Source organism: Eumetopias jubatus, unplaced genomic scaffold (assembly GCF_037043125.1).
Source record: "Eumetopias jubatus isolate StellerSeaLion01/CBP00866 unplaced genomic scaffold, mEumJub1_p1.0 scaffold_10, whole genome shotgun sequence".
Classification (NCBI taxonomy): Eukaryota; Metazoa; Chordata; class Mammalia; order Carnivora; family Otariidae; genus Eumetopias; species Eumetopias jubatus.
Window position 1 is genome coordinate 61,868,819 of NW_028274816.1, and position 22,557 is coordinate 61,891,375.

At 44.2% G+C, this 22,557-nt stretch overlaps 2 protein-coding genes across 2 annotated transcripts in view; one reads left to right on the plus strand and one right to left on the minus strand.

Annotated features, from left to right (window-relative positions):
- LOC114202080 (NACHT, LRR and PYD domains-containing protein 7-like) overlaps positions 1–22,557 on the minus strand; it is a 97,299-nt gene that overhangs the window by 42,260 nt on the left and 32,482 nt on the right. The gene's annotated exons all lie outside the window — the stretch shown is intronic.
- LOC114202079 (NACHT, LRR and PYD domains-containing protein 7) lies at positions 2,486–9,093 on the plus strand. Its single transcript, XM_088028077.1, has 5 exons — positions 2,486–2,765; positions 5,874–5,948; positions 7,491–7,602; positions 7,865–8,508; positions 8,558–9,093. Exons 1-5 carry the CDS (start codon positions 2,486–2,488, stop codon positions 9,091–9,093), a joined length of 1,647 nt encoding a protein of 548 aa, XP_087884203.1.

Sequence of the window (22,557 nt, forward strand, 5' to 3'; positions counted from 1 at the left end):
AGGACTCTGCAGACTGGGGTGGGGGAGGGGGAACCAAGATGTTGAGGATCTCAAGCAGTGGCTCTCTGCCTTCAGAGGGAGGAAGGGAGCTGGGCAGGGAGGATCATAGTTGCTTATTAATATGAAAAGAAACACTAGAAAAATGTCCTTCCTTTTAAACTGGCATAAGACTTCAGGCAGCTCATAAATACCTCAAAATGTTAGGTGGTTTTTTCCCTTGTATTTAGTTCTTTAGTCCATTTTGAGTTAGTTTTTGTAATGTGTGACTATTTATGGGAACCTTCCAGGACAGGCAAATCCATGGAGACGGGAAACAGACTGGTGGTGGCCAGGGTCTGCGGGGAAGGGAGAATGGGGAGCAAATGTTTAATGGGTATGGGGTTTCCTTTTGGGGGGATGAAAGTGTCTGGAACTAATCCAAGGTGGTGGTTACACAACACTGTGAATGTCCTAAATGCCATTGAACTGTTCACTTAAAATGGTTAATGGTTAATTTTACGTGAATGTTACCTTAAGAAAAGAGAAATCTATGCTTACATGGACAAAGAAAGTTGAATGGTCAAGAAGATTGGTTTCAAACCCAATACAAACAGAATTATTAGCTGTGTGTTCCAGCAGCCTTGGTACCTGTGGAAGGGGGGGACATGTCTCTACAGAGTAGGATGTGGACACCTGTGATGCTTCATTTGAGTTCATCCCTCACACCAAGGTCTGGAGCAGATGCAGGTTCTGCAGGCTAATTCCCCAGGGTCCAGCTTCCCTCTTGCAGCTCTACTGCAACTTCCCAATTGCAGGTACCCTCTCCACGTGCCTGGCAGGGTGGAGGAACAAAGGTCAAAGGCCACTCAGCTGTTTCTGCCCTCTCTTTATCAGGACAAAAATAACATTCTAGAAAGCCCCACCGAAAAGGCTTAAGCTGATTTCACTGGCTAGCAATGTTCCTTGAGTGCTCTTGGCTGAAACATGGTTTTGTGAACGGAGTTGGTGACGAAGAAGCAGGTAGAGTGGGCGTGCACCTCAGGAACACAGTGGAGGTCTGACCTGGTCGGCCTCAGCACAAATCTTGGTGACTGCCCACCCATTGACCCCCACCTCCTTGGATCTGCCCCACTTGTCCTTGCTGTGCTGGGAGCTGAGTTCCACATCTCTCCCCTACCTCCAAACCCTAGCAGCAGCTCCCTCTCTCCAATAAAGCCTTCCTTACCATCTTCAAGGGTCATGAAAAGTTTCCTTTACCAGCTTCTTGGTGTGGCTCTCCATCTTCCACATGCAGCAAGAGAAAGTGCTTCTGTGTATAAGTCAGATTATGTGGCATCCCTGCTAGAAACCTCAGACCTGCTTCCTGTTATACCTGGAATCAAATTTTTAAAATCCAAATATAACTAGCCACTGCCTTCATGATCAGAGATCTGACCCTAGGGTATGAGTCCCATCCTGTGTTCATCTGTTTCAATGAGTGCCCATGCTGAACTCCACTCAGTCCCGAGCTTTAATACTCATTCACTCTGCTTAGACTTTACCCCCCACAAAACTCACAGCTAGTAGCTCCTTGTCTTCATGTTCTCAATGACCTATTTCCTCTGAGAAAATGTCCATGCTCATGTGATGTAAAATCTGCCTCATTCTGCTTCTGTATCATACTGTCTTCATATTTTTATGTCACTTGTTTCTGTTTGAATTGATCTGTGAAATGTCTGCTTCTCGCACCCTATACGTGTACCCAAATTGAGTATAAACCCCAAGTGGGCAGGGTTCTTACCCATCTTTGTAACTGTCCCTTTAGTTCTAAAATTGTTCCTGGCACCCAACGGGAAATTTTTTTGAATAAACTAGTGCCCATGGCCGTTTAATGAGGTGGGTGATGGCATACTTGTTTTACAACTGGAAATCTGGCCATTGGACCCTTGACTCAAATGCTCATCTGTTCAATGAATAGAATTTCAAACCCATGTCTGTTGAGGTTAGGAAATAACTCTTTGTAAGCAATGGCAAATTGAAAAAGTGTACCATCCAACTGCTTGGTGAGTCTCTGTTGAGATATTTTCAACTTGAGACCGTTTTGTAGTCAAGGTCCATAAACATACTAAGACAACAACATGTCAGGTTGTTCTAGAGAGCTAAAGTGAGTAGTTCTCATTAGCTCATTTGTACACCAAATTTACTAAAAATTAACATGATCTGCTAGGTTCAGAAGATGCCTCTGCATGGACTTCCTACCTATCGTCAGGGATTTGCACACTCTCAAAAGAGTCCCAGACTCTCAAAATGGGAACCGCTGTGTTAAGGCAAAAACTAGGGGAGTTTTGTGTGAATTTTTCCTATCTTGGAGAGTTGGTTCCTAAAGCAGCAGGTCAGGAGTGAGAATTGCCCAGTTTCTGGCACAGAAGCAACCAGTATTTAAGACAGGAATACCAATTTGCTGTCTCTTTCATTTCTCTCCTTACTTCTTTAATGCCCAAAGCTTGGATCTCTCATGCAGGGTGAGATGGAACCTTCTGCACAGCTGGGTTTCAGCCTGCAGCCCCTCCTGGAGCAGCTCAGCCAGGATGAGCTGAGCCAGTTCAAGTCTCTGTTGAGGCCCCTTTCCCTGCAAGATGAGTTACAGCACATCCCTGAGACAGAGGTAGAGGAGGCCGATGGGAAGCAACTGGCAGAAATTCTCACCAATCACTGCCCCAGCCTCTGGGTAGAGATGGTGACCATCCAGGTCTTTGACAAGATGAACCGAACAGATCTGTCTGAGAGAGCAAAGGATGAGATCAGGGGTAAGTAGAAACGAGCCCACACAGTGTCATAGGAGGAAGGAGGAGTAGCCTCCAGGGTTTTACACGTATAGGAATAACATTGAGCCTTGGAGAGGCCACCTGTCCTGAACTCAAATGCTAGACCTTCATAAAGTCTGGTGGCATCTCTCATTCTAGCTATTTCTACTCTGTCCAGGTATTGTATACCTTCCCTGGTCTCCTCAGTCTATATCCCTTCTCTTTTCTAAGACTGTTCCTGGAGTATATTCTGGATCCCATTCTCTTATACATCCAAGATGTTAAATTATTACACACCTTCTGTTTGGTTTTCAGCTCCCACTCATGTTTCCTTCCACACACTCAGAAACCCCTACCTTCCCTTCGATCAGCTGCACTAATAGCATTTGGGGCTGGGTGAGGAGACATATTTTGCATTGCAGGATATTTAGCAGCATCCCTGGGACCCCAGTGCTAGCATTCCAGCACCTCTACCCATGAGATGCTAGGAGCACAGTCCCCTCACTTGCAACAGCCAAAAATGTCTCTAGGCACTGCCAAATGGCCCCTGAGTAGAGAACAGTGTTTTAGGGCAGTGGCTGTCAACTTTCACCATTCTGGGCAATGTCCTCAGAAGCTTAAATACACTGATGTCCAGAACTGGTCACCAGAGACTCTGATTTAGCTAAATGATCTGTGTCTCCCCTAGGTGTGGGGTTCTTGAAAGCTTCTCAGATGATGCCTGTGTGCACCCAAGGTTTTATAATGTCCAGGGCTCTGCTGCCTCACAGAGTGGCCATATGCAGTTAGTACACCCTTGGCACATGGCTGGTTTGATTCAAGCATGCTACAAGGCTAGAATACACATGGGCTTTTAACTGCATGCTTTTATGTACCATCTCATGAGCAACTCTTACACTGACTACACATCTAAGTGTTAGCATTTTAGATACATAAAAATTATGAAAATGAGTTGTACCTCTTTATACCTTTCATAATGTGGCTACTAGAAAATACAAAATTACATAGGTAGCTTGCTTTTGTGACAGGTGTTATATTTGTTTTGGAGAGCACTCTGCTCTAGAGGACCTTTTCTGTCTTCCTCTTTGGCAAGGGTATTCAAAACGGCTCTGCCTTACCTACAATTTCTTTTTCCTTAAAAAAAAAAAATGACCAGTTTTATTCCAGCAAGGGATCTGTTTTTAGTTTAATGTTCCCTGTCTTCAATGGACAGGTGAGGGTTTTCACTCAAACTTCATTATTCATAAACGAAGTTTTCTTTGCACACGGCCTACTTATTTGCTTATATGTTGTCTGTGACAGCTTTTGCCCTACAAGGACAGAGATGAGAGGTGTGGCCCGAAAAGCAGGAAATATTTACTGTCTGGCCTTTTGCAGGAGCAAGAAAATTAAGTTTGTTAACCCCAGCCAAAAGGATTTTTGAGTTAGTGATTTTCAACATTCTCTCCTCTCAACATCCCAAATCACCAGTATCCTTAATGACAGGACTTGGGCTCAAGGCAACAGTAAACAGGAGGGTGGTTTGAAGAGCAAAGGCACAACCATTGATAATCTCAACCCCGGATGTCCTGACTTCTACCAATACACAGATGTGTTAAAAGGTTCCACAATGATGACCTAAATAAAGATCAAAGGTAGACTGGTGGTCCGTCAGATCTTACATTTGGCAGTACTTAAAGGAATACTGCCTGCTTAAAAAGTTGGTATCCATTCCATTAAGTGTTTGGGCTAAAAGCACAGAATTCTTCGTTCAGAATCCTGCTCTTGGCTTTTATGACATTGTTGCCTTTGCCTTGTTGCTTGTTAAGGATTATTTTTTCTTCCGTTCTTTCAGAATTCTTGTTCTTCTGCCTCATCTTCAAAATGGATGACTGGCTGGCCATTTTACCACTCAGCATCCTGGTCCTGGTAGATATCCCTTGGAGTCTTACTGGCTATTTATGCCTGAAGTCTTTCCAAAGGATAACTTCAGACCAGCATTTTCCCTGAACTTTAGATGCCCACAGCCCATTGCCTCCTGGGAATCTCTTCTGGACTCTCCTAGACTCACCTCTTCTTTATCCAGTGTTGAGCTTAAAGTACTTCCTCTCCTTTCAGGACTCCACCCTGTTCCTATATTCCCTCCCTGGACAGTGTGGTTTTATCTACCTCATCAGAAACCAGGAAATTAATCCATGAAAGCTTTCTGATGCCCTCAAGACAGAGTAATGGGGCACACGTGCTCATTTCTCTCACTGTGTGAACTTGACTGGTGCCACCTAGGATAAATCCACCATGATGAGCGCTCTGTGACCTGCAGCCTTCTTGAGCTCCACACCCCCAACACACACACACACACACACACACTTTCACAGTCTCTCCTTTTGTTTACACCCTTAAGTACACCCTCAGGGCATAACGTCGTCCTTGACCTGCTCTGGAGATGGGACTGTGGCACACACCCACTCTCACCCCCCTCCTGGGTGGACCCCTGCTCCTACTCCCAGCCTCTAGGGCTAGGAAAGCAGGGTCATGGAGATAGGCTGGTCTTGGAGCTACCCAAGACACACTTCTATCCCCTTAATAAACCATTTCTTGGGGGCACCCGGGTGGCTCAGTCGTTAAGCATCTTCCTTCAGCTCAAGTCATGATCCCAGGGTCCTGGGATAGAGCCCCGCATCAGGCTCCCTGCTCAGCGGGGATTCTGCTTCTCTCCCCCTCTGCCTGCTGCTCCCCCTGCTTGTGCTCTCTCTCTGTCAAATAAATAAAATTTTTAAACAAATCATTTCTCATCAAGCTGGACTGGTCAGCCTTTTTCTTCAGTCTTATGGCTCATTGGGCCTTTGGAGATTATTGTGCATACACCTCCCTCCCATGGAACACTCACTGTGTGTTCTCAACTGCATAAGAAGCCACCACAGGAAGCCAGAAGAGGCATGGCAGCCTGAGATCGTGGCCTGACACACTTTAATTTTATCTCCAGTAGCATGTTAAGGTCCTTTTTATGTCATCGGGGCTTAAGTATGAGACCCAGTTGTCAAACATAAGTCTTCTTGAAGTCCCACTCTCTCCCCAGGTAGAAGTTTCAGTACTAACCTAGTGACAAGTCTATAATGCCCCCTCTTTCCTCAGGCATCACCAGGACTCCAGAACCAAAATGTGCAAACTTAGAAGAAACCCAACAGTGTGCAGAAGAAAAGGAGCCAGGTTGGTCTTAGAACACCCAGGGTTGGAGCAAGCCAAGTGACACATACCCCACCCCGTTGTGTCCTCTCTGCCCCCACCCTTTGGGAGCTCCATCTCCCCAACCTCATTTTCTCCACTATTTATAATCACCAGTTGTCTCACAGAGAATGCCTTCCTCCCTCACTTAAGAACAAAGCAAGGAAAGGACCATTGGAGAGAACTGGAATTCTTTCAGTTCACAGAAAATTAGTATACCATACGGAGTTTTTCTTTGATTTTTCAATCTCAGATGTTCAGACTTTAGTAATCTCAACTCCCGGATGAGAAAGTTGAGATGTGCTGTAGGTGGGTGACTCGCCTCAACAGGCACTGTGGTTCGATTAATGTCAGTGAGTTGCTCAAGTCAGCCTGCTAGTATTTTTTGTTAATGACCCTAGTGAAGTACAACCTATGTATCCATAAATTTCAATCATTTTAAATGTGCTACTACTAACTTTCAATAAATGTACAGAGTTTTGCAACCATCACCACTATCTGATTTTACAACATTTACATCAACCCAAAAAGTTCCCTCATGTCCACATGTGGTCACTCCCTGGTCTCTGTCCCCCAGTTCCAGGTAACCCTTACTTTTTTTTTTAATTTTTTTATTGTTATCTCTATGTTAATCACCATACATTACATCATTAGTTTTTGATGTAGTGTTCCATGATTCATTGTTTGTGCATAAAACCCAGTGCTCCACGCAGAACGTGCCCTCTTTAATACCCATCACCAGGCTAACCCATCCCTCCACCCCCTTCCCCTCTAGAACCCTCAGTTTGTTTTTCAGAGTCCATCATCTCTCATGGTTCATAACCCTTTATTTTGTCTCTCTAGACTTGCCTTTTCTGGACACATGTGGTCTTTCCTGTCATCTTTCATCACTTAGCATAATGTTTTTGAGGTTTGTCCGTATTATTGCTTGTATCACTGATTCATCCCTTTTTATTACAGAATAATATTCTATTGTGTGGATATGCCACACTCGATTGTCCGTTCATTGGTGGATGTCTGAATTTTTTCTACTTTGTAACTGCCTTGTATAACGCTGCTATGAACCTTCATGTGCTAGTCTTGGCGTACACACGTTTTCATTTACCTTGGGCAGATACTCAGGAATTGTCTGGCATTCCACACAGGCATGACATGACTTATTTACTCAGATACTTGAGCAGCTATAATGGGTTGGGCTGTATGAAGATCTATCTCCTGATATCCTGGTGCACAGTCTAGTCCAGCGGGAAAGATAGACAAGTAGTTTCAATAGATCACGTTGAGTTTTGGTAGAGCAACTAGAACAAATATTTCTTGTTATGGGTCTACAGAGGAGAGGCAGGTGACTTGCTTTAGAAGGTCATTTACTCTGTTCATCTGTATAAACCCGGCCATTGCACCTCCCAGCACACGATATAGACAGAGATTAGATTCTGCACTCCTTGGAGCCTGCTTTAACACCATATCTCTGGTAAAAGAAATTCACATGTATTTGTGTCAAGCTCATTTTTAATTTGTTTTTTGTAGCACTTACACATGTACAGGAAGAAGATGTCAGAAACCCAGAAGAAGCAAAGGAAGTTTTGAAAGGAGAAAAGCCAGGTCTGTATCCTATCTTCCTGGGTGAGCTTGGTGTCAGGTAGTTCTTTGTAAACTTCTCTATTGTCTCTTTCCTACTTAACACAAAGTATTTTTTTTCCTAATGAATAATCAGCTATATCTTTCCTATCCCCTACCTCCTATCACTGAAGGTAAACAGGATAAATATAGAAGTATTTTCAAAAAGAAGGTCCAGCAAATCTGGAAGAAGAACTTTTGGCCTGGAGCCAGTGAAAACATTCACACTGTCACCCAAAGATATGAGACACTGGTCCCATTTTGTAATCCGAAAATGCTTGCAGGGCCATTTCCACACACGGTGGCCCCACCTGCGCGGGGAAGACCACTCTGGCCAAGAAGTGCATGCTGGACTGGACGCAGGACAACCTCGCACAGACCTGCCCCCGCGCCTTCTACCTCAGCTGCAAGGTGCTCAGCCGCAAGGGGACGTGCTCCTTCGCACAGGTGCTGGCCGAGAGCGCCCCAGACCTGCAGGATGCCCTTCCGCAGGTCCTCGCCCAGGCGCAGAAACTCCTGTTCGTCATTGATGCTTTTGAGGAGCTGCGCGTGCCCTCGGGGGTGGGGGCGCTGGTGCACGACCTGTGTGGCGACTGGAGGACGCAGAGACCTGCGCCTGTCCTCCTGGGGAGCTTGCTGAAGAGAAAGCTCTTACCCACGGCCACCCTACTGGTCACCACGCGGCCCGAGGCCCTGAGGGAGCTGCGGTTCCTGGTGGAGCGCCCACTCTTGGTGGAGATGGAAGGGCTCTCAGAACGCGACAGGAGGGCGTATTTCCTGCGACACTTTGGAGAGGAGGCTCGGGCGCTGCGCGCTTTCCACCTGATGAAGAGCAATGCGGCACTGTTCCGCATGGGCGCGGCGCCCGCGGTGTGCTGGATGGTGTGCACCTGCCTGAGGCTGCAGATGGACGAGGCCGAGGACCCCCGCCCCACCTGCCAGACCGCCACGTCGCTGCTGCTGTGCTTTCTCTGCAGTCGGTTCGCACCGGTGCGGGGCAGCTGCCCTCGCGGCTGCGCTGCGCACCCTGTGCCTGCTGGCCGCCGAGGGCACGTGGGCGCAGACCTCGGTGTTCGATGGACACGACCTGCGCAGGCTGGGCATGGACGAGTCTGACCTGCGCCCTTTCCTGGACACAAGTATCCTCCAGAAGGGCAGAGACTGTGAGGGCTGCTACTGCTTCGTCCACCTGAGCGTCCAGCAGTTCCTGGCCGCTGCGCTCTACGTTCTGGGCAGCGAGGACCACCAAGACGCGGGGAGACCCGGCTGGAACATTGGGGGTGTGCAGAGGCTGCTGTCCAAGGAAGAAGGACTCAAGAACCCCCACCTGGCCCCCGTGGTGCACTTCCTATTCGGCCTCGCCAATGAAAAGAGGGCCAGGGAGCTGGGGACCACGTTTGGCTGCCCGGTGTCCACGGAGGTCAAGCAGGAGCTACTGGAATGCAGAATAAGGTCTGCCGAGAACAGACCCTTCTCGGTGACTGACACGAAGGAAATTTTGTACTGTCTCTGAATCCCAAGAGGAGCTGCTTGTGAAGGAGGCCATGGCCCAGGTCACGGAAGTGTCCCTGCATTTGCAAGATACCTCGGACACGGTGCACGCAGCATTCTGCCTCAAGCATTGTGAAAACTTGCAGAGAATGTGGCTGTGGGTAGAAAGGGGGATGTTCCTGGAGAATGATGCTGCATGGGAATCAGAGGCTCAGGCTGACCGGTAAGGACCTGCCCTGTTCACTCTGTTAGTGTCGCCCTCTTCAGCCTCATCCCCTGCTGCATTAGGAACAGGGCAGAGTGTCCTGCTCCCTGTGGCTTAGGGTCAGAATTTTCTTCTTGCCAGAATTTCTTCTGCCAGCTTGCCATTCAAGGTGGGGAGCACGAAGCTCAGATTAATAGTGGGGTCTTTGGAACCAGACCTTGTTTTGAGACCTGTCTCCTTTTTTCTTTGAGCAATTTTTGCAGATGGTTCTACCTTATTTCAGTCCTCATGTTGGTTGTCTAGGTTGCCCATTTGTATGGGATTGTCCCATTTTGCATGACAGTTGGAAAGGCATTAAAGATGTGAAGTCAGAGGTTGATTCCACAAGGTTTCTGAAAGCTGGCCCCCATCGGTGATCATGGGTACCTGCCTAACACAACTGGCACAGTGAAATTACCCCAGTCAGTCATGAGGCTTTTCTATTCTTGATGTAGGCTCAAGTAACATCAGCTCAGCTCATAAAGACTTTCCAAATACTATTTATCACCTGGTGGCTACGTGTAATCTTCCATGTTGAGGAATCCATGTTGAGGATCCTGGTTTCAGAAAATCGTGCTTGAGTGGGATTAGAACTCCAGTCTGCTGGCTTATGAAGTCCTCCTGTCACAACCCAAGACCACTGCTCATGGTCCTGTGTAGGGCCCTCCCCCCTACACACACATACTGACATTCATTTTATCAACTTGCCTCTTCCTCAACCCTAGATTATCATCCAAATTCAGTATCTGAAATCCTCATGCATATTCACGGAGCCAGAATAAAATGCCCTCCTGGCGTTCCTGTTGGAGGTGTCTGTTTTACACATTCCCTTAACTTTCCTTCACATTCCTTCCCCATTTAGCAGAGAGCCATGAACTCAAGTCACCCCAGGGGGTGTTAGGACCGTGACAGCTGGGCACAAACATTTCTCCACCTCGCAGATCACCAGGAGTCCACAGACCTTATCCCTTTGTCTGTGTCCGGATTTTGTTTCTTCTCTCATTCAAGCGTTTACACAGGCCCACATGCTGATTTACCTAAATCTTTCTTCTGCAGGAGGGCATCAAAGAGCTGCTTTGAATGAAAATGAGATTGCACGAATAGCCTCCTCTCCCTATCCCATCCAAGATCCCAAGTCAAAATAGTCTCCATTTTTACTTTTTCTTTTTTAACCTTGGTTTGGTTAAAACCAGCAATGGTGCCAACGTTGAAATGACAGGTAATTAACCACAGTTGGGCTGCTTGGTTCTCGGAGCCCCCCATCTGAGAAGAAGGCAACGGATGTCTTTAGGTGTGATTGTGGTCATTCTTATCCAAAACACAAACTGATGCTTTTCATGAACGTTCCTTTCAGGTGCTTTTTGCCACTTTCCTTTCTGCAGGCCCATAGCATTGCTGGTCTGTAACTCCTGGGATGCTTAAATCACAAGATGCTTTCAGTCAGGTCACTTCCTTAGGTAGAAGGGTGGTAAGGAGCCCGGTCTACATAATGGCTTGATTATCTTACCTTGATAAGACCATTGCACTAACCCTACACAGCCTCAGATTTCTCTCCCCAGAGCATATAGACCATGCTCTTTGAAAGTCACAAACTAGCTTTATAATGGCTTGTCCTCCTCATGTTGCTTCAAGTTCTACAATGAGGTTGTTAATTTTAAATATGTCTTTCACTGAGGCAAGCACCACTAATAAAACCAAAGGTATAACCTTGTCTTAAAACAGCCATGGGCGGGGCGCCTGCATGGCTCAGTCGTTAACCGTCTGCCTTCAGCTCAGGTCATGATCCCAGGGTCCTGGGATCGAGGCCTGCATCGGGCTCCCCGCTCAGCGGGAAGCCTCCTTCTCCCTCTCCCACTCCCCCTGCTTGTGTTCCCTCTCTTGCTGTCTCTCTCTGTCAAATAAATAATCTTAAAAAAAAAAAAAAAACAGCCATGGGCACTAGAGGTGACAGAATCTAAGTTCTGTCTGGCTTCTTTTCCTTCCCTTATTTCAAACCACAAAATGTCTACTTTGTGTAGGACTTGCTGTTGAGTCAAATCTACTAATGAAGTTTCTTGCCTTTATAAACTGCTTATTTCTTCTCCCGGCTCTTTTGAAACAGGAAGATATTCACATTGACTCAAATAAAGTTACTCTTCCATTAGTGCCTTTGGAAGAGCAACCCCCAAACACGGTCTTGTGTAGCCTTGCCCATCTGTAGGAGAAAGGACAATTATCCTTCAGAAGACAGAGTGACATGAATGACCAGCCTCACAAGACTTAGAGGCAGAGTGGAATATAAGAAGTCAATTATTCAGATAAATTTTTATGATCTGGAAACCGGATTCCTTGATTTCAAATCAGCTGAGCACGGTTATAGGCTGAGGGATGGAAGATGGTAGGAGGTAACGTAGGTGCTGGGATCTTATTGTCTCACTTTGAGTTCTGTATTAGAACTCTGTTACTATGTGATGATGTACGGTGAGTTAGATACTTTCCTGTGCTTCCATTCCATTACCCTCAAGTAGCCACAGTACGTATCCAGGGTAGTAGGGGTTTGTTTTTTTTTTATTAGTCACCATTCAGTCTATCATTAGTTTTTGATGGAGTGTTCCCTGATTCAATATTTGCGTATAACACGCAGTGCTCATCCCAACATGTGCCCTCCTTAATACCCATCACTGGGCTACCCCATTTCCCACCTCCCCCCTCTGAAACCCTCAGATTGTTCCCAGAGTCCATAGTCTCTCATGGTTCGTCTCCCCCTCTGATTCTCCCCCCTTCAGTTTTCCCTTCCTTCTCCTAATGTCCTCCTTGCTATTCCTGATGTTCCACAAATAAGTGAAACCATGTGATATTTGACTTTCTCTGCTTGACTTATTTCACGTAGCATCATCTCCTCCAGTTCCATCCATGTTGATGCAAATGGTGGGTATTCATCCTTTCTGATGGCTAATATTCCATTGTATATATGAACCACATCTTCTTTATCCATTCTGTTGAAGGCATCTCGGCTCCTTCCACAGTTTGGCTATTGTGGACATTGCTGCTATGAACATTGGGGGGCATGTACCCCTTCTTTTTACTACATCCGTATCTTTGGGCCAAAGACCTAGTAGTACAATTGCTGGGTCATAGGGTAGCTCTATTTTTAATTTTTTGAGGCATCTCCACACTGTTTTCCAAAGTGGCTGTACCAACTTGCATTCCCACCAACAGTGTAAGAGGGTCCCCCTTTCTCCACAAACTCTCCAACATTTGTTGTTTCTTGCCTTGTCAATTTTTGCCATTCTAACTGGTGTAAGGTGGTATCTCAATGTGGTTTTGATTTGAATTTCCCTGATGGCTAATGATGATGAACATTTTTTCATGTGTCAGCCATTTGTATGTCTTCCTCGGAGAAGTGTCTGTTCATGTCTTCTGCCCATTTTTTGACTTGATTATTTGTTTTTTGGGTGTTGAGTTTGAGAAGTTCTTTATAGATCTTGGATACCAGCCCTTTGTCTGTAGTGTCATTTGCAAATATCTCCTCCCATTCTGTGGGTTGCCTCCCTGTTTTGTTGACTGTTTCCTTTGCTGTGCAGAAGTTTTTAACTTGATGAAGTCCCAAAAGTTCATTTTTGCTTTTGTTTCAGTAGCCTTTGGAGATGAATCTTGAAAGAAGTTGCTGTGGCCAATGTCAAAGAGGTTACTGCCTATGTTCCTCTCTAGGATTTTGATGGATTCCTGCCTCACATTGAGGTCTTTCATCCATTTTGAGTTTATCTTTGTGTATGGTGTTGGAGAATGGTCCAGTTTCATTCTTCTCCATGTGGCTGTCCAATTTTCCCAGCACCATTTATTGAAGAGACTGTCTTTTTTCCATTGCGTATTTTCTCCTGCTTTGTCAAAGATTATTTGACCATAGAGTTGAGGGTCCATATCTGGGCTCTCTATTCTGTTCCATTGGTCTATATGTCAGTTTTTGTGCCAGTACCATGCTGTTTTGGTGATCACAGCTTTGTAATGTAGCTTGAAATCAGGCAACATGATGCCTCCGGCTTTGTTTTTCTTTTTCAACATTTCCTTGGTGATTTGGGGTCTTTCCTGATTCCATACAAATTTTAGGATTGTTTGTTCCAGCACTTTGAAAAATGTCATTGGAATTTTGATCAGGATGGCATTGAAGGTATAGATTGCTCTGGGTAGCATAGACATTATAACAGTTTTATTCTTCCAATCCATGAGCATGGAATACTTGTCCTTCTTTTTGTGTCTTCTTCAATTTCTTTCATGAGTGTTCTGTAGTTCCTAGAGTATAGATCCTTTACCTCTTTGGTTAGGTTTATTCTGCGGTATCTTATGGTTTTTACTGCTATTGCAAATGGAATCATTTCTCTAATTTCTCTTTCTACAGTTGCATTGTTAGTGTATAAGAAAGCAACTGATTTCTGTGCATTGATTTTTGTATCCTGCCACATTACTGAATTGCTGTGTGAGTTCTAGTAATTTGGGGGTGGAGTCTTTTGGGTTTTCCACATAAAGTATCATGTTGTCTGCAAAAAGAGAGAGTTTGACTTCTTCTTTGCCAATTTGAATACCTCTTATTTCTTTTTGTTGTCTGCTGTTGCTAGGACTTCTAGTACTACGTTGAACAATAGTGGCGAGAGTGGGCATTCTTGACGTGTTCCTGATCTTAAGGGAAAGGCTCTCAGCTTTTCCCCATTGAGGATGATATTCACTCTGGGATTTTCATAGATGGATTTTATGAAATTGAGGAATGTTCCCTCTATCCCTCTATGCTGAAGAGTTTTAATCAGGAAAGGATGTTGTATTTTGTCAAATGCTTTTTCTGCATCACTTGAGAGGATCATATCGTTCTTGTGTTTTCTTTTATTAATGTGTTCTCTCACATTGATTTGTGAATGTTGAACCACTCTTGCATCCCAGGAATAAATCTCACTTGGTCGTGGTGGATGATCCTTTTAATGTATTATTGGATCCTATTAGCTAGGATTTTGTTGATGATTTTGGTATCCATATTCATTAGAGATATCAGTTTGAAATCCTCCTTTTTGATGGAGTCATTGCCTGGTTTGGGGATTAAGGTAATGCTGGCCTCATAGGATAAGTCTGGAAGCTTTCCTTCTGTTTTTATTTTTTGAAACAGCTTCAGTAGAATATGTATTATTTCTTCTTTGAATGTTTGGTAGAATTCCCCAGGGAATCCTTCAGGCCCTGGACTCTTGTTTTTTGGAAGGTTTTTGATCACTGCTTCAATCTTGTTACTGGTTATTGGCCTATTCAGGTTGTCAATTCCTTCCTGTTTCAGTCTTGGGCGTTTTATAGGTTTTCAGAAAGGCATCCATTTCATCCAGATTGCTCAGTTTATTGGCATATAGTTGTTGATAATAATTTCTAATAATTGTTTCTATGTCCTTGGTGTTAGTTGTGATCGCTCCCCTTTTATTCATAATTTTATTAATTTGGGTCCTTTCTCTTTTCTTTTGGATAAGCCTGGCCAGGAGTTTATCGATCTTATTAATTCTTTCAAAGAACCAGCTTCTAGTTTCATTGATTTGATCTACTGTGTTTCTGGTTTCTAATTCATTGATCTCTGCTCTAATCTTAATTATTTCTCTTCTAATGCGTGGCTTAGGCATCGTTTGTTGCTTTTTCTCTAGTTCTTTAAGGTGTAGAGTTAGTTGGTGAATTCGGAATTTTTCTATTTTTTTTTTTTTTTTGAGTGAGGCTTGGATGGCTATGTATTTCCCCCTTAGGACCGCCTTTGCAGTATCCCATAGGTTTTGGACCGATGTGTTTTCGTTCTCATTGGTTTCCATGAATTGTTTAAGTTCTTCTTTGATTTCCTGGTTGACCCAAACATTCTTTAGCAGAGTCGTCTTTAGCTTCCAGGTGTTTGAATTTCTGCCAAATTTTTTCCTGTGATTGAGTTCCAGCATTAAAGCATTATAGTCTGAGAATATGCAGGGAATAATCTCAGTCTTTTGGTATCAGTTGAGACCTGATTTGTGACCCAGTATGTGGTCTATTCTGGAGAAAGTTCCATGTGAGCTTGAGAAGAATGAGTATTCTGTTGTTATAGGGTGGAATGTTCTGTATATATCTATGAGGTCCATCTGGTCCAGTATGTCATTCAAAGCTCTTGTTTCTTTGTTGATTTTCTGCTTAGGTGATCTGTCTATTGCTGAGAGTGGAGTACTGAGGTCTCTTAGAGTTAACGTATTATTATCAATATGATTCTTTATTTTGGTTAATAGTTGGCTTATGTAGTTGACTGTTCCCATGTTGGGGGCATAGATATTTACAATTGTTAGATCTTCTTGTTGGATAGACCCTTTAAGAATGATACAGTGTCCTTCTGTGTCTCTAACTACAGTCTTAGCTTAAAATCTAATTTGTCTGATATGAGAATTGCTATCCCAGCTTTCTTTTGAAGTCCGTTGGCATGGAAGATGGATCTCCATCCCTTCACTTTCAGTCTGGATGTATCTTTAGGTTCCAAATGAGTCTCTTGACAGCATGTGGATGGATCCTGTCTTTTTATCCAATCTGCAACCCTGTGCCATTTTATGGGAACATTTAGGACGTTCACGTTGAGAGTGATTATTGAAAGATAGGAATTTATTGTCATCATGTTGCCTGTGAAGTCCTTGTTTCTATAGATTGTCTCTGTAAATTTCTGTTGTATATCACTCTTGGGGTCTTTCTCTTTTATAGAACCCCCCTTAATATTTCTTGCAGGGCTGGCTTAGTGTTCACATATCCTTTCATTTTCTGCCGGTCTTGGAAGCTCTGCATCTCTCCATCCATTCTAAATGACAGCCTTGCCGGATAAAGTATTCTTGGCTGCATGTTCTCTTCATTTAGTACCCTGGTTATGTCTTGCCAGCCCTTTCTGGCTTGCCAGGTCTCTGTGGATAGGTCTGACGTTATTCTGATGTTCCTCCCTCTGTACTGAAGGAATCGCTTCCCCCTAACTGCCCTTAAGATGGTTTCCTTGGTTCTAAGATTTCTAAGAGCTCTACTATTACATGCTGGGGTGTTGGTCTGTTTTCCTTGATCTTGGGAGGGGTCCTCTCTGCCTCTAGGACACAAATGTTTGTTTCATTCCCCAGATTAGGGAAATTCTCAGCTACAGTTTGCTCAGATATATCTTCTAGTCGTCTCTCTCTCTCTCTCCACCCCATCATGTATCCCAATAATTCTGATATTGAAGCATTTCGTGGTGTCACTTATTTCTCTAATTCTGTTTTCATGGATTTTGAGCTGTTTCTCCCAAGCCTCCTCTTCTTCATTCTTTTCTATCAATTGGTCTTCTAGATCACTAATTCATTCTTCTGTCTCATTTACCCTAGCTGTTAGAGTATCAATATTAGATTGGATCTCATTGATAGCATTTTTAAGTTCTGTCAGTTCAGCTTTCATTTCTGCCCTTAGAGACTCTATGTTGCCATTAATCGATTTCTCCTTTCTAGCTATTGTAGCTATTCTAGCTTCACAACTGCTACCTTGAATTCCATTTCCGACATCCTGGTTATATCTGTATCCTTTTGTAAATCAGTGGCAGAAGTCATAGTCTCTGAGTCTTTCGATCTTGGGGGTTCCTCCTCTTAGTCATTCTGTTGAGGGGTGGTTGAGGGAATGTACAGAGTCCAAATTATTGACCACAACCCAAGCAAGATGCACCTATCTTATAGGGTCCTTAGGGTTGTCAGCCTCTTGTTCTCCCAGCCACAGTCGTCTGTGGGAGGGGCCTGCCACACTGTTACTCAGGCAACCCTATTTGGGCAGAGTTGCCCTGCCCCCTGTGGCAGGAGATGGGCTCAGCAAACACCAGTTTTGGGGGGCTTTTGTTCTCTGGTGGCTTTCCCTGGTGGCTTTCCACGTCTCTTCTGAGAGAGCAGAAGAGACCATTTCCAACCCTCTGCCTCAGAACAGAGAGATCACAGTTCTTCAGTGAGCACTCCAGGCCACACTATCTCCATTTCTGTCTATGCTGCTAAAAAACAGCATCCTGGGTTGTGCGCCCCTCAGCAGCACTCCCAGTCCTCACCTCCAGGTCAGGGCACGTCTCCGCCCTTTGTGCTTCTAAAACCACCAGCCACCCCCAGTTCACACGTGCAGCTCTGCCACTCCAGGTTTCAGTCCAGGGGCCTGCCCTAAAGTCCTTTCCCCACTGCTACCAGTCTGCAAGTCTGTGCCCTGTCCCCAGCGTGGGAGGCTTTCACACACCGGTGGTGCAGGATCCCAATGGCTCCCTCCCCCTTCTGTTTATCTTCCATTATCTCCCTGTGGAATCACGGCTCCCTGCTTCATACCTCAAAACCAACCATCTGCGATATTCTGTTTGTAGAGATCCAGATATATCTTCTTACATCTCAGGCTGATTTCGTGGGTGGTCATAGTGGTCTGGTGAATATCCAGCTCAATTCAGGGGACCAGTTGGAATAGGGTCGCCTACTCCTCCACCATCTTTTCCCAAGTCCCTCAAATACATAAAAAAATCTTTAAAAAAAAGACGTTTGTGTTCTTTCTCCAGTGATATGTCTTGTGATGAGTGGTCTGATAGTGATGCTAAGTGATTAAATCATCTGACTTTCAGAGCTACACTTATTTATTAGGGCTATATGCCCAGAGAAACCTCCCCCCAAATATCTTCACAGTGATGGACAAATGTTAGTTTTCTCTCCAGCAATATTTGGTAAATTCCCTCCTTTGCCTCTTTTTTTTTTTAAGATTTTATTTATTTATTTATTTGAGAGAGAGAGAGAGAATGAGAGATAGAAAGCACGAGAGGGAAGAGGGTCAGAGGGAGAAGCAGACTCCCTGCTGAGCAGGAAGCCTGATGTGGGACTCGATCCCGGGACTCCAGGATCATGACCTGAGCCAAAGGCAGTCACTTAACCAACTGAGCCACCCAGGCACCCTCCATCCTTTGCCTCTTCCCAGTAGGTTCCAGAATGATCAATATGTGTTTCCTTTCTGGATGGATCTTTTTTCCGTGTTCAACTCAAACAAGAATCTGGTATTTCTAGACATCAGCCAGTATTTCTAGACATTCCTTAGTACCTCATCAGTGAAGCTTCTTTGTGAAAAAATGGACTCTGCTACCCATAATCTTCGGAAAGTGGTGTAAGTAGAAGCTAATCCCAGGATTAAAACCCCTAGGGCATAACCACGTTCCTTACATTTTTAATATTGGAGCAATATTTGAATTCCTTTCCCAAAGTCCAACTGGGTACTCAAGACATAATTGAGACGGTTCATACCTTACATTTGTCTACTGAATCATATGAAGTCACTTTTTTCCAATTTTTTATTGTGGTATAACCTAAAACTTAACATCTTAACCATTCTTAAGTTCACAATTATGCATTTTTAAATGTATAATTATGCAACCACCACCACCATCCATCTCCAGAACTCTTCATATTACAAAACTGAAACCCTGCCCCCATTAAACAATAATTCCCCATGATCCCTTCTCCCCAGCCCTTGGCAACCACCATTTCACTTTTTCTTATAAAGTAATTTTAATGCAATGTGAAATATGATTTGGCTGTCCATGAAACACTGTGATGAACATCCAGATCCTGGGGGCAGCTTTAATACCATTAAGACAACCATAGGGCTGTGTGTAAACAGGATTTCTCGACCTCTGCAGACACTGGGGTTGGGCTAGATAATTCTTTGTTGTGGGGGCCTGTCCTGTGCATCATAGGATTTTTAGCCCTAGCCCTGGCCTCTACCTTCCAGATGCCAGTGGCACCCACACATGCCCAGTTGTGACAACCTAAAATGTCTCCAGACATTGCCAGGTGTCCCCAGGGGGTACAAAATCACCCCTGACTGGGAGCACTGTTGAAGAGATGGTGTCGATGTGCTGAGACAGGCCTGTGACCTGGGCTGGGTATGTCTGAATATGATCCAAAAATCTATGTAGTTGAATGAAGTTGGGAAGAAATGATGGGGCTCAGAAGTACCAGAAAAAGGTAATTACACAAGTTAAATACTCGTAATCAGAATAGAGTGTGCTCATGTTCACCTATGACAGCACCTCAGGGTCTTCCTGTGGGGCTCACCTGTGCTGCTCATGTGCTGGAAAAGTCCTGGAAGATTACACATGGGCAGACTGTGGGGGAGGTTTAGGGAAGGAGAGCAAACATGATTTAGTCAGCAAAATGGGCTTTGGTACCAGCAAGACCCTCTCCAGATGCAGGTGTCCTCTTTCACAGGTTTCTTTCTCAATGTAAAGAAAGAAGGAGCTCTTCTGCCACTTAGGGTTATACCAGCCATGTGATCCTGATTCTACATGCAAGATGTTGAGCAGGACATAGTGCTCCTGAAATGTGCCCATTGGTAACACTTCAGGGGAAGAAGCTACTACCCTTCCTTATCTTTTTCAAAAAGTCACAGAACAGCTTTTGTCTGAAACGACTGTTGATGACCAACTTCCCCTTTGCAAAAGTCTGAGATGACTAAAGAAACTGGGGCTTCCGATAGTTTCTAAAATTAGATGTTAAGCTGTACAAAGTTTCAGTTAATGCAAAATGAGTTCTGGAGATGTAACTGTGCACCAATGTGACAACAGTTAACAATACTGCGTTGTATACTTGAAATTTGCTAAGAGACTTGATCTCAAGTGTTCTCACCACCAAAAAAAAAAAAGAAATAGTGATTATGTGAATTATAGGTATGTTCACTAGCTTGATTGTGGTGATGATTTCACAAGGTAGGAGTATATTGAAACATTAAGTTTTATACCTTAATATATATAGTTTTTTTACCACACCTCAGTGGAGGTGAAAAATATGAACCGTTTCCCATGTTTAAACCTGTTGTGGCCCTTTGTTCCCATGTATATAGAAATGCAAGATTTCACCTCTCTTGTCATTTCCCTAGCCTCAAAAATATTTTCCCAGCAGATGCTTATTAGAACTTCTGCATTGTTTTTGGTGGTCATGAGACTCTCACGCATTTGACCCTTCAAGGAAATGACCAGAATGATATGCTCCCCATATTGTGTGAGATCTTAAGACACCCAAAATGTAATCTGCAATACCTAAGGTATATCCCACCATCACTGAAAACTCCCAGCATGTGCACAGAGCTGCCACAAGCCTATATAGCAACTCTATAAATTAGGGGGAGAAATCCCTTATTCTGATTAGAAACAGTCCTACTCAGGGCACATGGCCCAGAACAGAAAATGGGCTGGAGTTTAGTTTCCACTTGTATTGATCATTGAACAACCTGAACAACTATCCATAAAAGTCCAAAGAAATGCTCAGAAACTGGATACAGTCCTCTCTCAGAATTTGTTCATGGTTTATGTTTCTCCTATGTCATGATTCAGAATACCAGATTCTGTCCAGATTCATCTGTCCAGGTAAGGATGCTTTGAGAGCATCAGGTTTTCCCTTTCTTGGTAGTCCTCTGGGTTGAGAGATCTCACCTTGGGATGTACTCCCTGTGATTTCTCTGTGAGGATTTTCATTAATCATCATGGGATTCCATTGATCCTCACTTGTCCACTTTTGAGTAGCAATAGGAACATAGTTTAAGGTGATCTGTTGGTCTCAGATTGTGGTTCTGCCTCTACTGCTATGATTTTGGGCTATTTAACTAGGTCTTATCCCCATCAATAGGATGGAGTAATGCACATCTCATAAGGATTTGAGGACTGAATGAAACCAAGTCCAAGCACACATGTATTCATTGTTGCATTATTGATAGTAGCCACTGTCATAATTGACTGTTACCAATGACCTTCTTTTCTTTTCCCTGTGAGGATTCACCAGGACAAGTGTGAAATTTGAAGATTGGGGGTATTAACTTGTTTCTCAAGGAGTAAATGGATACCCAAAATGGAAGGAGGAGACTCCATAGAAATTTGTTTTATTTTATGGGAAGCCATTAAATACTCTACTTTGTGTTCCAATGCCCAAGTTAACTTTGGTTCCTCTATTATAGGTTAGACTCTAAGAGAAGAAAGTGTTATTGAATTTTACTTAAGTTTAGTTATATGGTACATAGTCCACTTAGCACTTCATGTGAATTATCAACTTTAATAAACACTCAACATGAGTGTATGACTTGTTTCCAATTTAAAGATGGAAATGAGGTTTGATGAAGTTAAGTAACTTGGCCACATTTTCGAATACAATAAATGGCAGAACTTTTTTTTTTTTTTTTAGAAACCTCATTCCAAAGGCCATGATACACATAATGTCCCAATGAAATTCCATTCTCCATGGTAAGAATATTCTCTCCAGGGATAGAATATGGGCACCTTGTTGCCTGATATGCTTGATTGACTGATTTCTAAATAAGTAGTTCTCAACATGTGGTCTCCAGACTAGCAGCAGCTGCATCACCTGGGAACTTGTTAAAACCCAAATTCTTGGGTCTCACTCAGATCCTCTGAATCAACTTCTGAGGATGTGGCCCAGGAATCTTCCAGGTGATACAGGACACCCTAAAACAGAAATCAGTGGGTTCTGCATCCAGAGTTTCTGAGGATTTGCATTTCTAACTGCTTCCCAGGTGATGCTGATGCAGCTGGTCCAGGGACCACACTTAGCCACTGCTCCACATCATTTAGTCCAGGACATGACATAATGTGGAATGAGGGGTAAAACTGGAGACAGTTATCCAGTGGTTGATTCTTAAGAATGACTTGTTCCCATTTCTCTGGCAGGTTGGTGACTTGTTCTGCCACCATCCAGCAATGGGCCCATTTCTCCTCCTCCCTCAAGATGAACCAGTCCCTCACTTGCCTGAACCTCACAGCAAATGAGCTCCCGGAGGAGAGTGCCAAGTTGTTGTGCACAACTCTGAGACGCCCAAGATGCTTCCTGCAGAGGCTATCATAAGTACTGCCTCTCTTCCCATGGAGCATCTCTGTTTTAAGTCTGGGGCCACAGAGGGAAGAGCAATAGTACTACGGGACATACAGGGAAACCCCTATGGGACCTCCTACTGATGTGGACACCTGGTTCCCATTTCTGGTCCCAGGCAGGTGGCTCATGCATCTTACCCTTCTCTCACTCTTGGTCCTTCATGATTGAGCATTAAACACATGATGAGAGAAGAAGGGGGCTAACAAGAAGAGCTGTAGCTGGAGACTCTAGCCTTTGGCGACAGCCAAGAAAATTGGGCTTTGGAAATGTTCTCACCCTCTTACCACTTGTGTGACACTTTGGCAGGTTGGAAAACTGTCGCCTTACAGAAGCCTGTTGCAAGGAGCTCTCCTCTGCT

Excerpts from the sequence above, each read along its gene's own strand:
- LOC114202079 (XM_088028077.1), top strand. The coding sequence starts at position 2,486 with ATGGAACCTTCTGCACAGCTGGGTTTCAGCCTGCAGCCCCTCCTGGAG. Across the intron at positions 5,949-7,490 it reads TGCAGAAGAAAAGGAGCCAG|CACTTACACATGTACAGGAA; the intron begins GTTGGTCTTAGA and ends TGTTTTTTGTAG. Across the intron at positions 8,509-8,557 it reads GGACGAGGCCGAGGACCCCC|TCGGTTCGCACCGGTGCGGG; the intron begins GCCCCACCTGCC and ends CTTTCTCTGCAG.